Source organism: Ailuropoda melanoleuca, chromosome 11, assembly GCF_002007445.2.
Source record: "Ailuropoda melanoleuca isolate Jingjing chromosome 11, ASM200744v2, whole genome shotgun sequence".
NCBI classification, from domain to species: Eukaryota; Metazoa; Chordata; class Mammalia; order Carnivora; family Ursidae; genus Ailuropoda; species Ailuropoda melanoleuca.
The window spans coordinates 18,503,996-18,521,684 of record NC_048228.1 but is presented as its reverse complement, the minus strand read 5'-3'; the positions used below and the strand labels follow the sequence as shown (position 1 = coordinate 18,521,684).

The 17,689-nt window shown below is 38.2% G+C and overlaps 1 protein-coding gene and 1 pseudogene across 1 annotated transcript in view; both read right to left on the bottom strand.

Moving 5' to 3' along the window:
* Nucleotides 1-15,453, bottom strand: part of LOC105239165 — an 80,519-nt pseudogene extending 65,066 nt beyond the window's left edge.
* The window catches only part of ARSJ (arylsulfatase family member J), a 74,821-nt gene extending 59,084 nt beyond the window's left edge, over nucleotides 1-15,737 (bottom strand). The window contains exon 1 of the mRNA XM_002922887.4: nucleotides 15,315-15,737. Within this exon, the coding sequence (XP_002922933.1) occupies nucleotides 15,315-15,712 (398 nt within the window). The 5' untranslated portion in view covers nucleotides 15,713-15,737. The remainder of the gene's footprint in view (nucleotides 1-15,314) is intronic.
* Nucleotides 15,738-17,689: the final 1,952 nt, after the last annotated feature.

Below are 17,689 nucleotides of genomic sequence, written 5' to 3'. Positions count from 1 at the left end.
AATGACCTTAAAGTTGTCCTCGACTCCTCATTTTCCCCCCAAACTATCTGTAGTCCGTAAAAATATTCTGTCTGCTCTACCTGTGGACGTTCTGTGTACTCAGAACCTACTGCTTTCCATCACCCCTCCGCACAGCCTGTAATTTCCCCACACAGGTTAACGGACGATCCCTGTACCAGGTCTTCCTGCTGCAAACCTTGCTTCTACAATCTAGCCTCAACACAAGCACCAAAGCAATTCAGTTAAAACCAAGTTAGGTCACTTCACCCCTCCACTCAAAGCCTTCCATGGCTCCCATTTTGCTCACAGTGGAAGTCCCCATCCTGCCCTGGCCTGCCCTGCACTACAGAATCTGGCTCCTTTAACTACCTTGACCCCAACCCCTCTAAATCTCCCCTGTGCTCCCTCTGATCAGTCTAGCTAGATGGGCTTCTTAATGGTACCTGAACACACCAGAGGTGCTCCTACCACAGGGCCTGAGCTTCCACTGTTGTGTCCGCCTGGAGCACCACATAGCAGACTCCCTGCTTCACTTTCTTCCATGACCTCCATAATAGTGCCCTCTTAACTCCCATCCCCTTTCCTGCTGTAGTTTCCTTCACAGAGCATAGCGTCCTCTAGCATACTATATATTTCACTTACTTGTGTCTCCTTGCACTAAAATACAAAAGTCACGAGAGCAGGGATTTTTGTAGGTTGTATTGACTGCTACGTCTCCCAGTGCCTAGAACAGTTTCTGGCAAAGAGCAGGTACTCAATATTGAATGAATGAATGCTGAATGAATCTCAGGGAAGTAAAAACAAGAAGCCCAATTAAATCAAGGGTGGTTACCTCAGGAATCATAACTGGTAATGGAAAGCGTCATGAAGGTTTTTACATATGAGTGTGACAAATTAGTGCATGTGTAGTTTTCTCCTTTGTCGAACTTCTAAGGATATGCATTTAACCTTGGGAGACTCCTTTGTAAGACTGAGAAATACTAACACTCACCTTCCTCATAGATTTGTGGCGAGGCTTAACATTTGTCTTTAAAAATAAAAAAAACTATCTATTTTAAATTATGTATTTATTTTGTCTTATTATTTTGGCATCTGCAATCATTCAGAGCCACATCGGAAAAGAGATCTGAGAAGTTCTATTGTTAAAACCAAATCACTGATTTTAGCAAATCTCAGACTGTTGAAGCAAATGACCTAATTTCATTTAAAGATAAATGATGACAATGAATTCCTCAGCTAATTCAGACCAGCTAGAACACTTTAAAAAATCAGGATATATCTGAACTCATCCTGAAACTGATGCAAACTAGATCAAATTCTTAATTTATTGATTTAAACGAGACCTCAAAATAAATGTCCATTTTCTCTAAGTTGGCATTGTGGTAGAAAGGTTCTAAAAGAGAACAATGTGCTAAAATATCTATATTTCCTAGCACCTTTACTTTCACAATTTCGTTCTCAGAAATTCAGTTGCTTTTGCTCTTGAGCCAATTGCTTTGCCCAAAATAGGGATTTTTTTTTTTTAACATTCATTTTATGGGAGAGCAGAAGCACATTGATAGAGAAGCTGTCTCTTCCAGGAGCCAGATCCACGTAACTTGAAACAAGCCTTCAACTATAGAGGATATAAAGAAAACCGCACGAATTAACCGCACTTCCTATTTGGACGGCATTTAAATTAAACAGTCTTATGCATATAGTGGGTGTTAAACAGTGGGTGGGAAAAGAAAGAAGATGGTAGTAAACAGTCATGGAGCCTGAGAGACCAAAACTGTATTGCAGTGTTACTCCACACTCACTGAGGTCCCCACACCAGCAATGTCATCATCACCAGGCTGTTAGTGGAAATGAGGAGTCTCAGGCCCCACCCAGGAATGAAGGCTTTAACAAGCTTTCCAGGTAATTCTTATGCTTTGCACTATTACGTACATCTCACAGTTCTAAATGTCTAATTGTTAATATTAAAGAGATTAGGGTCAATAATACATATGAAAAAAATCCTTAAAACTTTTCAAAGTCAGATTTAAACAAAACATTTTATAGCAAGTATACAACTATTACTTCAAAACATAGTAACAAAATTAGAGCTGGGATTATATTTTAAATCCCTTTGGATCATTTAAGTTCTTTGTTTCATCTCAATATCATAAAGTGTAGTTTGATTAATAATTTAAGTATCACAAATTTTGAAAGGTAAACTAATAGTGTCATCCTTAATTTAGATACGAAACAAATGAATAAGAACTTATTCCAATTTCCCTAAATTGTTTGAGACAGCCAGTTTGAAAATGACTTTATGCTTTTTAGAATAGCTATATCTATTTTAGCCTGTTGTGGCTTTACTTGAATAAGATATTTATTTATTTCTACTCTAAAGAGTAGTTATGCAGCTATACTAAACCCATCTCGTTAACCATCGGAACAATCATAGTGTTAGTGTTGGAATTTTAGCCTCATTATTTAAGATGGGATCTTGACCAAGATATTTTACTTCTGGGAGCTTGATTTCTTCATATATAAAATGTGGATAATAATAATTACTCCTGAGTTATGAGGTCCATATACGTATTGGAAGAGAGAGAGATACATACACAGGTAAATTAGAGAATATATATTAAAGAATTATAGACATAATTTCTTAACACTTGTTAAGTGCCAAATAAATGTTACATCTCTACTCCCAAGATTTTATCTTCAACCAAACCTTTTAGTTAGAAAAATTTATGATTAAATTATACTTCAGAGCATTGAAAGAAAACCAAAGTAGAACCAAAGCAAAAAAAAAAAACCATACAAAAAGAAAACAAAAACCAAAACTGATTTAAAGTATTTGAGCTTATATTTTCAAGTATGTTAAAAATTATCTAAAGTAACAAAACTTTATTTTTTTCGTATGGTGGGGGGAAGGCAGAGGGAGACAGAGAATCTTAAGCATTCTCAATGCACAGTGTGGAGTCTGATGAGGGGCTCAATCTCATGACCTTCAGATCATGACCTGAGCCAAAATCAAGAGTCGTAGGCTTAACCAACTGAGCTACCCAGGTGCCCTAAACTAAAAAATTTTAATTTGGTAAGTTTGATACACTCAGTTCACATACTTTTATGATAACCTTAGTCTGTGCAAGAACCTGGTGTACAAGGGATATGACATAGTCTTTAATCTTATAATATTCAACCCCAAAGATAATTTTTTCAAGTCTGATAAAACAATTTAAAATTCTTGAGGTCTTCAGATCTAAGATTATGGCAAATCTTTTTATAAATTTCTAATAAATCACAGATTTATGAAAAATGTTAAAATTATAGATAATTTATAGTATACATTAATATTATGATATAGATTATTCATTATTGCTTCTGTTCTGTCAATGGAATTTTGAACTAAGGTAATGAGCTGACGATAGGATATTGGCAGTTTGAGGAGATGAGATATTTTGAAATAGTAGTTCTAAAAAATGGAACACATAGTAGAGGAAGTTAAAAAGATCACTGGGCACTTCTGAATGCCTATTTTGGATTTGTGGTCATGAATTTAATCCAGTATCGATTGCCACTCATGTTCCTGCTGCTACATACCTCTTGGCTGGACCTTATTGGACACTGAATGTTGCCAAACCATGCTCACAAAGCCTGTTTGGACACTGTGCACAGGACAATCCTGTAATCCCATAGGGTCCAGTTAGTTTCCTCAGCCTCTCTCTTATCTAGGTCTGGTTCCCTTACCCTCTCTAATCAAGTCCGAGAACAACCAAGTATTGAGAAAAGCACATTAATATATCTCCTTAGCAAGGGGACAATGACCTAGTGATTATTTTCTGGCTTGTCTCCCAACTAGGACCAGGTGGTTAGTAGATTGATGTTGGTGTTATGATAGAGATGTATTATTATTGATTCTGTTTGGTCAGTGGAAAAAAGAGTCCTATTCATTGTCATAAAATGCAGGGGATGGAAAAAATTACATGTGATATCCCTTTGAATTATAAGAATTTTATCACTGTGTTGACTGCCATATCATACCCAAGAAAAGGTGTATAAAACCTTTATAAGTTAAACCCAAAATGTCTGTGAGTATTGTTATAATTTTTGGTAAGGCTCTACACATTCCCAATTTGGAAAATATTTAAAAGAGCAGTTGAGACTTTGGAAAGATTTTCCTTTTCTGTTCAAAATAAATGCCCTGTAGAATTCAGTTAAACCTAAAACTAGAATGTATTGAGTGTCTATTATATGTCAGGCAATACCCTATATGCTTTCACCAACATGGTCTCATTTAATTGGATAACCAAACCAGAAAGTAATCGTCTGTTAGCTCCTATTACTATCATTTGATGAGGAGACTCAGAGGCATGAAGTAACCTATCTAAGGTTTCACCGTAAGTGGGAACAGGTGTTTGGAACCAGGTCTTCAAGCCTAAGCCTACTGTTCTTCCCACACAGCACATTGCTCCTCAAATAACTTCCACTTAACATGGCGGCTTTCTCTGAACATGATAAAGGTTAAAATTGTACTTGAACAATTGTTTAAAGTTCTTAGCAATCTGAATATTTATGTCCACTTAACTCTATGAAATACAGTATCAAATCTCAGTTGATCACAACACTGATATGGATGTTGACAATTTTTATTTTTATTTTTTATCTTCTTCTTTTAATTAATAATATTTTATTATATTATGTTAGTCACCATACAGTACATCCCTAGTTTTTGATGTAAAGTTCCATGATTAAATCAAATATTCCTTTAAAATGTTAAGCCACTGTACTATGCAATGAAAAATATGGAAACTCTTAAAATTTAGAATAATCTCATGTATGTCACCCATAAAGCACTTAACATATTTTTGAACATCTTCTCATCAAGACCTTTTCACTTGATTCAGTACAATTATTGAAAAAATATTTGTTGAGAATCTGCTTATCAGCATTCACTATTTGTGGGATAGCTTAAAGTTGTCCAGCATGAAGATAATAACCAAGATGATCAAGGTTTTACATTTATAAATATATATTATATAAATAGATGATTGATAGATAGACAGATAGATAGGTAGATAGATAGATGAGTTTCTATGTGGCAGATTCTATTCTACATGTTCTATGGACATTATCCCACTTAATCCTCACAATAAACCCTTTGAGGTGCATACTAATCTTATTATGGCCATTTTCCCGTGAGAAAATGAGGCATATATAGCTTAAGTTACATGGCTGGTGTCTTACAGGATCCCTCCTTTTTAATCAGTAGTATATGTTTTGTTTTGTTTTTTTTAAATAGACTATGTTGTAAGAAGTTTAGAGTTCAGGGGCACCTGGATGGCTCAGGTAGTTAAGCATCTGACTCAGTTTCCACTCAGGTTCTGATGTCAGGGTCGTGAGATTCAGTCCCACATTGGACTCCATGCTCAGTGCAGAGTCTGCTTGAGTGTCTCTGCCTCTCCGTCTCCCTCTGCCCCTCCTCCACCCCTGCCCCCCCACTCTCTCTCATATAGAAATAAATAAATAAATAAACAAATAAATAAATAAAATCTTTAAAAAGACAGAAGTTTACAGTTTAATGTGTTGTACATTTTGGAATTGGGAGAGAATATGTACATAAATAATTACAAATATTATAAAAATGTAAAGAAGAGAGGCTGTAGGAACAGAAAAATGCACTTGATTCTGTCTGGTGTAGGGTAAGAAAATGATCAGAGAAGGATTGGAGAGGAGATGAATGTAGTAGAGGGTCTGGAGGGAAGCAACATAGAGGAGAATGAAGGATATTCTATCAAAGGGAAACCTGCTTAGATGGAAACGGGGGGTTGGGGAGCATAGCCCTTGTGGGAAAATACAAATACCTTGGCAGTGATAATCCAAAGAAGGTATAAATGGGAATGTGTTGGGAGATTGCACCAGAAACTTATCAGAAGCCGTATTTTGAAGGTCTTTATATAGAATGTTTAAGAATAGCGCTTTAGCCTACAGGTAATGGCAGCTTCTAAAAGATTTTAACCAGTGGAGTGGTATGATTTTGACCATGTTGAAATTTCACTCAGGTCCTAGTATTAGAGGCAGATGCTACAGGCAATACAACCATTTAGGAGGTGACTGAAATAGTAGTCACAGAGCATATAAAATTCCAATTCCCATGAAGCCAAGAGCAAGTCTTAATTCAAAACTATTTATTGAGTACCTACTGAGTGGTAGTCCCTGGGGTGAACTGGCATTCAAAGCTGAATGAGATATGTTAATGATATTCAATAAATTTTAAAGTTATTGCTGATTGAAGGAATTTGAAGTAATTAATCACCAGCCTTTCCATTACTCTATTTCCATTTCTTCTCATTTAGTGTTGTACTCTTAATGTCATTTTTTAAACATGCATCTGCTTTCAGTTGTCACAAGCTTAGCAGGGCTCCATCAGATTCTGCCAAGCATGATGACAACATACACAATCTCCAAGGGCAGAAATTTAAAAAATATATGTCCCTAATCACCTTCCTGACCATCTCAGAGCTAACAATATCACGTGAAAAAAATTTATGATAGAAACTAAAACATATGGGATTTAATTTAAATTCTTTGCACTGATAGATTGAAATTGGAAAAGAGATATGACTGTATCATAGAAAAATTTTTAATAAAGAACAAACTATTCCTTTAAAGTTTGTATATGATTAAAAATTACAGAGCTGAAGCTCTAAATTTAAAAGAATTTTTACTTAAAAGGTTTATAACACTTAGAAGTTTTCACATATTACCTCAATTGATCAATTTAAAGTTGGTAATATAAATAATATCATTATTCCTATTTTACAGGTGAAACCATGGAGTCCTAGAGAGATTATTTATTCCAGGTCAGGAATTTGTTCATTGAATCAGCACTGCAATTCAGATTTCTTCACTACAAATTCTATGCTATTTCTGCTTTATCACATTGCCCGCCAGAGAGAAATAAATAACCATTTATTCATCTATTCATTCATTCATTCATTCATTCATTCATTCATCTATTCTTCACACATATACTTAGTGCCTATTAGTACAAAGCACTGTGAGATTTATGGAGATTATAAATCAGAGGTACGAGGTTCAATGACAGCTATGAATGAGGTGGAAATCATACGTAATAAGACAGTAATAGAAAGAATTATGAAAGGTCATCACTAGAATAAATTATTTCTGGCTAAGGAATCATGGAAAGCTGTACAGGAAAGGTAGTATTTTAGGTGAGTCTGAGTGGCTGGCATTTGGGCAAAGAGAGATAGGGCATGAATTCCAAGGACTGGAAACAGTATGTGCAAAAGAAGGAAGAAAGTGAAGTATGGAATGTGCTCAAGAAACAGTGAATCATCCTTCTTGCTGGAGGAGAGTGTGAAGCTTGAGAGAGGAAAATAAGGCTAAAAACTTTTTCAAAGACTAGACTAAGGTGCTTATAATTTTCGTATCAGGCTGAATGAGGGGATGAAAACAGCAAGGGTCTTGTTGAAGCCACGCAGGTTTAGATTTAAATACAGGCTCTGCTGCTTAGAAGCTGTATGACCGTGATCAACTTAACATAATTTCTCTAAAACTTTCATGTATCGTCCATGAAAGGAAGACATTTGTTAAATATTTCATAACTATTTTTCAAAATAATAAAAATATTTTACCTTCAGGGTGGGTGTGAAGATCAAATGACAGGATGTTTGAAAGTGACTGGCACAATAAGGTTGTCAGTAAAAATTAATTCCTGTTCTCATTCCGTGGTAGTCAGTGGCGAACCAGGGAGGGTGTTTGCTGAAGCTGGTGATGTAATGAGAGTCATGTTTGAATAAAGCAAATATGCTGGGTGAATTAGAAGAGAGAGGGAGTAAATGATTAGAGGTAGTCTCTCTTGCAATAGAACACACAGGGGAATTAATGTCTCAATGAGGTAACACTACCAGGAATATTTACTATCTAGAATGATAAAAGAACATTGCAACACACTCTAATTATATCAAAGTAAAATACAGAAAAAGATTACAGTGAAATTAATTCTGGAATATTGCTGTAGGAAAAAACCTGAATGAAACCAAACTTGAAATAAAAGAGGCTTTCATACTGAGCTCATATTAGAGGCAGGGGCTCTAAGTCTTTCGCTTCTCCCACCTTTGATCTTTGGGAAAGGTCACTTGGATGAAACAAAATGTTCTCAACTCTCCACACCTGGATAAATTTCCACTTTTCAGAACAGCCACTCAGGAAGCTCACCCAGGATTACCTGAATAGAGATTCATTTCAAAGGGAATCTTTTTTAAAAAGACTCATTTAAAATTAGGGACTTTGATCACAAGAGTGTGCCAATAGCTTACTTGACCACGATTCTACTGTCAGAAAAACCATGAGGTCAAATAGGAAGAGACAGCTATTTGTTGAATGGTCTCCTCTATTGAGCTGTTCTTTTTGAAATGGATATGTGAGGCTTTAAAGTCACCCTCTTCATTTGTTGTTACATTCATTTTCCAAAGCCAAAGTGAGCCTTGGAAAGAAATTGTTTCTTCTAAACTTCTAACCATAAACATTTCTCTAGATGTTTATGCTTTAACTAAATATTTACAAATGTAATAAGTGAACTCTTAGCAACTGATATTTATTGTGCACTCTCAGTATGTAACACTACTTAAAACTAGGCTTCAGATAAAAGAAGTGGATGGAAGAGAAATCATGCAGGACTCTTGATGTTATGTTTACAATAGAAATGGAGGGGAAATGTGTGTGTGTACCCTCATGCCTATGAAATGGAATCATCAAGCCCTACTCTCCTTAGCGTCCTTGAATCTTTCTTCTGTGAGAGTGGCTGAAAGACTTCAATTACTTTTTTCAGGGTTCTCAACACTAGCATAATTGTTGATTGATACTTTCATATCTAGAAACAATACTTGTTAACTCCCAAGAGACATGTTTCCCTGCCTGTACAGTCCATTGCAGTCTACAGAGGAGGCCTATATGGATCCTATCTTCCTGGACAAGAGGAGGCCCCCAGAGCTCCTGTGTGCCTGACTACACACAGTATGGCTGCAGTAGTTGGTGTTGAAGGGTCAGGAGCTCAATCAATATCCAGAATGAGGCTAAAGTTAAAACTGAACACTCATCAATTCCTAGGAGATCGTCTGGAGAAAATCCTACCATGCCTTTCGGCGCCATTTGTATTTTCACTCTAACTCCAATCTTCCCAATGTATCTTCTTTAATTTAGGTTCTAATCTCTATATATCTCTGTACATCCTCTACTCTGATTCAACTAATCCTTCTCCACTCCTAACTCCCTAATCTTTGCCAAGAAGCCTTGTGTTATTCAAACTCTGACACTAGCAAAATTCACTATGACCTCCCCTCTTTCCTGGACTTTCTCTCTACCCTCTTGCTTTAGTTGATTGCTGGGTATCCCTGAAATCCTCTCAACTTCGGGCTGTTATTTTACCCATGCCCCAATTATCACAGAGCCTGAAGCAGGAATGAATGTTTTCCTAGCTCCTCACTGGCACTTTCAGACAAAGGCTCTTGTCTACTTTTAAAAACTCAACTCCTTTGAAAAGCAAGGCAACAGGTTATAGACTATCTTTCTTATTTGACTCCTTTACCCACTCAGTTCCAGGCCCTTCCCCTTACCTCCCAGTCATAAATGATTCCAGCACCTGGTTCACCATCCTCTTGAATACCACGTCTCTCGTTGTTAATGATTTCAATATCCACCAAAGTGATCTATCCAATACCTTGCCCTTCTAAAACCATGCCTTCTTCATTTTCGAAGATGTTTTCTTCCATTTCACCTTAGCATCCATTCCCCTGTCATTTCCCAACACTGTACTACTCACACAATTTTGACCCTAAGCATACACTTCTCCAACAACCAATATCTATCTAGCTTTCCAAGTTTGTTATAGTATCCTCACTTCAAACCCAGCCAGATAGTCAATTCATTGACTATGGTAATTACTTAGAGAACACCAACCCCTTATCATCTTTCCCTTTTCTTTGCCAATTTAGAGCCCATGATACCACTTCATTCATTCGACAAAGCCCCAAATCTAGTTAAATCTACTTCTTCAATGGTGCATCTTCCGCATACCAGCATCAGGCCATGGCAGGAGAAAAACAAACACACGATGACCAGTCTCTGTTTAAATTTATGGCCAGAAATCTCAAGTGGGCTTAGCTGAGTGCCCTGTATTTGTACAGCATTTCTCTACTTAATTCATTTTCTCATTCTCCTGGAAGAATATTTTCTATTTCTGTTTTTAAAACTCCAGATCTTTATTCTCACCTAATGGCTTCACTTGTTATTTCACTTAGAAAGTAGAATAATTGTGAAATGAACTACTTCGTATTCCAAAACCAACTCTTCCAACCTATTTGCATTTGTACATCCATATTTTTCCTTCTTCTATATTAAAATGAATGAGCTGTTAAAGAAGAGCTAAGGCAATTTTGAAGGAGAACAAGTCGGAGAACTTACATTCCAGATACCAGTATTATGAAGCTATAATAGTTAAGAATGTAGTATTGGCAGAAGGATAGACAAAGAGACTAATGGAACAGAATAGAGTCCAGAAATAGACCCAAACATCTACATTTTTCTGATTTATGAAAAAGTGACACAGCAGTGAGGTGGAGAAAGTACGGCCTCTTTAATAAATAGTGTGGGCCAAATGGAGGCACACATGGAAAAAAATAATCTTGAACCCTGACTTACGCCATAACAGAAAATTAATTTTAGATCAATTATAGATCTAAATATAAAAATTAAATAAAACTTTTAGGAAAAAAAGGTCAGAGGCGCCTGGGTGGCTCAGTCGTTAAGCGTCTGCCTTCGGCTCAGGTCATGATCCTGGTGTTCTGGGATCAAGCCCCGCATTGGGCTCCCTGCTCGGTGGGAAGCCTGCTTCTCCCTCTCCCATACAAATATCTGACAAAGAAACAGAATATATAAATAACTAACACAAATCAACAAGGAAGAGCAATCTCCTAATAAGAAAATAGACAAAGACTTAAACAGAAACTTCTTAAAAGGGAATATTCAAATAGTCCATAAAAATACAAAAAGATGCTCAACTTCATTAGTAACCCGAGAAATACAAATTTAAGCCATAATAGTAAACCAGTGCATAACAACCAGAATGACTAAATTGAAAAAGACAATATCAAAAGTTGACAAAGATGGGAAACAAATAGAGCTCTCCATACACTGCTAAGAGTGTATCACACTGTGATTTTAAGCAATCCAAGTTCTTAATAGATATCCAAGAGAAACATATATATTCATCAACAAACACATACAAATACATTCATGGCAGCACTATTCATAATGGCCCAACACTGGAAACCACCTTAATGTCTGTCAACAGTAGAATGGATGAATAAATTGTAGTATATCTATACAAAAGAACATTGTTCAGTAATGAGAATGAATGAATTACATCTACAGGCAACAACATGGAAAAGTTTTACAAACATAATGTTAAGAGAAAGAAGGCAGACTTGAAAGAGTACATTTTGTATAATTCCATAAAGATGCAGTTCAAACACAAGGCAAAAATTAATCTAAGGTGTTAGAAGTTGGGAGAGTGACTACCCTCAGCAAGAAGCAGGAGTTGTTTTAACATGAAATGAATTTATCAAATATCCTATTACAAATACACATTCAAGTTACCCTTGCATTTATAAAAATGATCATCAGGTACTTTAAGTAGAAAAATTAATAACAAAATAATAAAAAAAGAATTATTGCCAAAGATATAAATTTAGTTCAGATTGCCAATTTTTCCTACTTTAAAGTCTGCATAAAATTCATCTCTAAATTTTGCAAAACTTTTAAAAAAAAATTTTTTTTTTATTTATTTGAAAGAGAGAGAGCATGCAGCAGAGGGGGGAGAGGCAGGGGGACAGACAGAATTCTCAAGCAGACTCTGCACTGGGTGCGGAGCCCAATGCAGGGCTCGATCTCATGACCCTGATATCGTGACCAGAACCAAAACCAAGAGTCGGACACTTAACCAACTGAGCCACCCAGCACCTCTAAATTTTACAAAACTTATTTCTCTTTCTGAAGCCTTCACTATATTCTTTTAAGAAAGAAATGATGTCATTTATCTATGTCTTTATTTGTAAAACTGTGAAAAACAAAACAAAAGGTGAGAAAATTACTTTGAAATAAATCAAACATAGAAAGCCCCTTTCTCAAACTTTTTTTTATCACCAGGCCAACTCTGAACACATACAATGCTGTTTCTCGAAGTCCCATGTACAGAACCCCTGCATTACTACTGCTCTTGAAATTTTTTGCCATAACTATATAAAATGAAGATAACAACAGCAACTATCTCATAGAGTGTTATAAAGTGAGGTAAAAATGTATTATCCTGGAACAGTGGATGTTAGTACTTAACAATAACACCCTTAATTTGTATTGATATTGTGAACATGAGAATAACCTGATATGTTCGTTAAATCATTACTGAATTCTGGGCTCAACCCCAGATCTACTGAAGCTTACTTGCTAGCTGGGCCTGGAAATCTGCTTTTTTTTTTTTTTTTAAGATTTTATTTATTTATTTGACAGAGAGACAGCCAGCGAGAGAGGGAACACAAGCAGGGGGAGTGGGAGAGGAAGAAGCAGGCTCCCAGCAGAGGAGCCTGATGTGGGGCTTGATCCCAGAATGCTGGGATCATGCCCTGAGCCTAAGGCAATGCTTAACAACTGCGCTACCCAGGCACCCCTGGAAATCTGCTTTTTAACTAGCCCTTTGAGTGATTTTTTTTTGTAGATTTAAATTTGAAGACCACTATCCAGAGATTCAGGCTTACTTCTTACTTCTTCCTCAGAGTTCCAATACAGGGATCTGAACATAGTGAATGCTTACTGACAGTCCAACTGATACTCAATATTACCAGATGGGTATGATATAAATTATTAAAGCAATCTGGAACTTGTTACACATTTATGCAGTATAGGGGAACAGATTTTTACATTTTGACTTCAGCAAAACATAAAAGGAGGCTTGTTTTGTTAATAGTATTGAAAGTAGCCTCAGTTTTAATCATTTTAACTTTCTTTATAAAAGATATTTGAATCCTCTCATATTTTACATAACCCATTTTCCACTTAAAATAATTCAGGACACTTAGGTTTTTATTGCTTTTTGTTTTTGGTTTTGTTCTGTTTCGTTTTGTTTTACTTTACTTTACTTTTTACTTTAGAAGATCCAAAGAGTATACACATGTGCTCTTGGAGAGGACAAATGACCATAATCCCTGGGCTCTGCATTATTAATATTAGGCCCACAACTAGGCTTCCATAACTACTTTCTTTCTTATGTTTGTGTACATTTAAAAGAAGGTTGCAGTCTAAAAAAAGAACTGCAAATGAAAATGTCTTCAACTGTTTAAGTCAAATAAAAATTAAATCAAGTTACAGTATCTACTTAAACTTCTTGTCTATAAAACAGTTACACAATTTGTCACACTGAATGGAAAATTTTAATAGGAGAATAAATCTTTTCATTAGATTTTCAATTGCATTGAAAGTGCAAGAGAGTCAACCTTTGACAAAAGAGAAAAATTAGCTACACTGTGGTGAGCATAGCATACTATATAGAGCTGTTGAATCAATATGCTGTAACAAAGCAACACTGTATATCATCTTCAATTAAAAAAAGAGAAAAAATTAGGAATTATTTCTAGCTTCATTTCTTTTTCCTGTCATTAATTAAACCACAAAGATTAAAAGATTAAACCTCAATATTTTATCAGTGCAAGATAATGTTTAGGAACTAAATATTCTTATTTGGTGAAAAGCCTTAAAGCATATGTTCTATTGTAAAAGATAAAAGTCATATAATTTGTGTACATATTTTCAACTACCACCGGCTAGCTCAGTAAATCTAAATTCTCTAAATTAGTTGAAGAGGTTCAGTGAGCTTTCATGACACATTTATTTCATAAGCCAAATATAAGAGTGGTTGGGATGAGACATGAAGAACTTGACCTGCAGGCCACCAGATGGACTCATTTTCAAGCCAAAAATCTACTCCTTTATAAATATCAAATGCCCTTGACTTTCTGATGCCACAAATGACCTTTAAAATGACTCTGAAGTACAGTGAGACTTTTTTTTTTTTTTTAAATCTCTCATTCTTAAGAAAGGAAAGGATGGGAATTTTTTTCTTTTCTTTTCTGGCAGTGATGCTACGTTCTGACAGTTTGTTAAGCAATGGAAATCATGCTGTAGGCAAAAGTCTCTGCAAGACAGATTCTTACAAAATAATCTTTATTTTTCCAATGGATACTGGCTACTTTTAGAGGATCCAATTCCAAGAACAACTTCACTGAAGCAGGGTTCCCTGAGGAAATCGCAGGACGCATATTCTGAACTACTAAGGCTTCTTTTCTACCTCTGTCCAGTGGTAGCTTGACCTCCAGACTTCCTAGTCTATCTCTGTCGCACAGGCTGACTTTGGACATCCAAATCAGTTAGAGCAAACTATACTCTAATAGGATAGAATAAACTATGAAAATGAGCGAATGCCTTAAGTAGAAAGTTTAGCTATTAAGCAAAGCAACAAATTAAAAATACTTTACTTAAGCTTCGAAATAATCTGATTTTTCTTAGAGTTAACCAGGAAATTCCCAGATGTGAGGAGCAGCAGAAAACGTCAGATGAAATTTAACTCTTGTTGAACATTTATCATTGCATTTACTTGCATTTTGAGAATTGCCTTGGTAATCACACATGGCCCTTTTTATTGATCCAGTTAGAGAAAATAACCTATCAAAGACCCAAACAGACCCATTTGTACACTAATTTTACATTGCTTTCCATCTATTTCCTTGGTCTCTTTTATGTCCGTGAGAACCTATGGCTTTGATTATTCAATTCTAGATTTAAGAACAAACCAAGAGTTGCAGAGAATTTTTGATCTTTCTTATCAGTGATGGCGATTGTGAATTCTGGTGTGACGCCTGAAACAAATCTGAGCATGCCCAAAAGCCAAAATGGGCTTGGTCTCCTTGGAAAAGGAGACCCCTTCTGGAGATACGTGGTTGGTAGGTGAGACTTTACAAGTCCCGATCTCTTTTAAAAATTTGGAGGGCACTTCACAGCAGGCTCTGAGAATACGCAAAATGAGACTAGAGAGAAGACGTTCAAGATCATTAATAGGGCATCCAATTTAATACCCACCACAACTCAATACCACATTTCATTCATTCACTTGTTCCCCGTATTTTCTGTTGCTCCTTTAAATTAGGAGCTGGGTCTTAATTAAATGCTTAAGATTTCTCCAAAGAATAAATATACGAAGTGGTAACACTTACTTTCCAGTAATAAACTGACTCCTGGACGGTGTGCAAATAGGCTGGACATAGTAGTTCTCTAGTTTTACTCCTTCGGCAGCGAGCTTGTCAAGAGTGGGAGTCTTTATCTCCGAGCCGTGGTAACCCACATCTCTAAATCCCTGATCATCCGCTAGGATGAAAATTAGATGGGGTTGGGAGGCAGCAGTAGTGCTGGGCTCCGGTCTCTCTCCAGACTGAGCTCGCAAGGCTCCTTCCTCCTCCTCCTCCAAGCCCTGGCCCCAGGACAGGTAACCGTAGGTGAGGAGGCTGAGGACCCAGAAGGCTGCCAGCGCCCCCATGGCTAACATCTTTCCCGGCCAGACCCAGGCTTGCGAAGGCGGCGGCGGCGGAGGCCCCGCACAGCCCCTGGAGGCCATTCACTTGGGTCCCGGCTGAGACTCCACTCGCAGAACCACGCACCGCGTGCCGCCGCCGACGCACACATGCACGCGGGAGGGGTCGGCCAAACAGGCGGTGGACTGTCTCCACCTGGAAAGAGGTCCTGCGCCCCTCTCAGCTGTCACCACATCCAACAACTTTAACCTTCTAGAAGTGATGAGACATCGGGAAAAACAAGGAGTCACTCTTCTTCAAATTTCACTTTTTCCTCCTCCTCGCTCCCCTGAGCAGCTTCCACACAAAAAAGTTCATGCCTCCACCCAAAAGTTCTCTGGAGAAGGAGCCTGGTAAGGGATTGCGAATCACTTTGCGTAGGGGCTTTTTCTGGCCAGAGCGCCCTGGAAGTCGGGGAGCGAGGTTCTGGCGGGTGCGCGCGCGGGTCGGTGGGATCGGCAGTCTGGCGGTCCCCTCACCTGGAAAGCGCTGGAAGTTGAGCCGCCACGCCTCGCTCGTACTCTAGCAGATAGACAGCTGCCTGAAATGGACCGACTTCCTGAACATTTTCTCCACTTTTCCAGGGCGCTCTATTTTTCCCGGTCCTCTCCAAGGCGTCTGCCATTCTCCCCGACACTAGGCGGCGAAGTGAGAAAAAAAGCCCAGTTCCCTCATTTCTTTCCAGGGCTAACGACCTTTTTTCTGCAGGAACTTCAGGCACCGAGTCCCCCGGACCGCTGGAGCACGTGGGGGAGCGAAGCGGGGTCCCTCCGCGCCGAGCCCACTTGGTCTCCGCGGAGTTGGTGCACCCGGCCGAGGCGCTGAAAGACGGGTGCGTTTTGTCAGCTAACTTACTTAGTTTTGGCACTAGGCGTTCTTTGCCGCCTCCTCCCTCTTCCCTGTCCAGTGAATCACTGAACGGTACTTTCTGCTTTCGCTCCTCCAGGAAGAGGGGGAGGGGTAAGGTTGGTTTAGAGGTTCGGTCTTTCCTTTTTCCTCTCCGGGAGGAGGAGGGAGGGGAGGCTTTGCGGGACAGAGAGAAAGCTGCGCGCCTCTCCTCGATCCCTGCGGGATCCGGTGCGGGGGGGGGGCCGCCAAGGCTAACTTCCCTCTGGATTTCGCCTGCTGCCCTCCATCATCCGGAGAGGGGGGAAACGGCGGCGGCGCGGATCGGGAAGGGTGAAGCGGCCGCTTCTTTTCGTGGGTCCGTACATGAAGAGGTCTCTCGCCCATCCCGCATGCTGCGCTTGCAAACTTTTTCTAGCTTCTGGAGGGAGTGAGAGAGGAAGAGCAGGAGAAACAACAAACTGCGTAGCATACTCTTTCTTCCTCTTCCAGTTTTCCTTTACTTAGTCTCTTCCCTCCACCCCCCATTTTTTCCTACTTTTTTTTTTTATCCCCGCCTCTTTTTTTTTTTTTTTTTTTTAACACGCAACTACTAGTTTTTAAATTGAATTTCCTTTCCCTGTTGCTGGCCTTGACAGCCTGACTTCCTCCCTACGTGAAGGTATTGAAATTGTCCCCTTATTCTTACCTCTCCCCAAACTTACAGGGTGTCTTCAGCCAAGAATGTGGGGTGAAGAGTTACATATTTCACCCTCAAGAACTGACAGCCCAGTCTGCACTCCTGCAGTAAAGAAACCATTTCCTATCTAATAGTTACAGGAACTTCATCACTTTTTTTTTATTTTTAAATTATGTGGCGTGACTATTGTAAAAGCTTGTCCTGACTAGGAAGATACGCCGGCTTTTACTAGAATCATAAGTTTTTAAAGCTCTGCTCAGTCAGAAAAGGGATTGGCGGTACCTGTAGAGGAGGCAATCAATGCCAAGAGCCATTGAGACGTGTTTTTCTTCCCCAAAATTTATTCAGGTTATTTATTGAACACCTACTATGGGGCTGGCACATAAAAAGCCAGATTCTCCCAAATGCCTAAGCATAAATCTGGGTTTCACTTGGCCGTTTATTTTTAATTCCTTTCTGTTGCTAAAGTTCCTCTTTAGTTTCTAGGCAAAACATT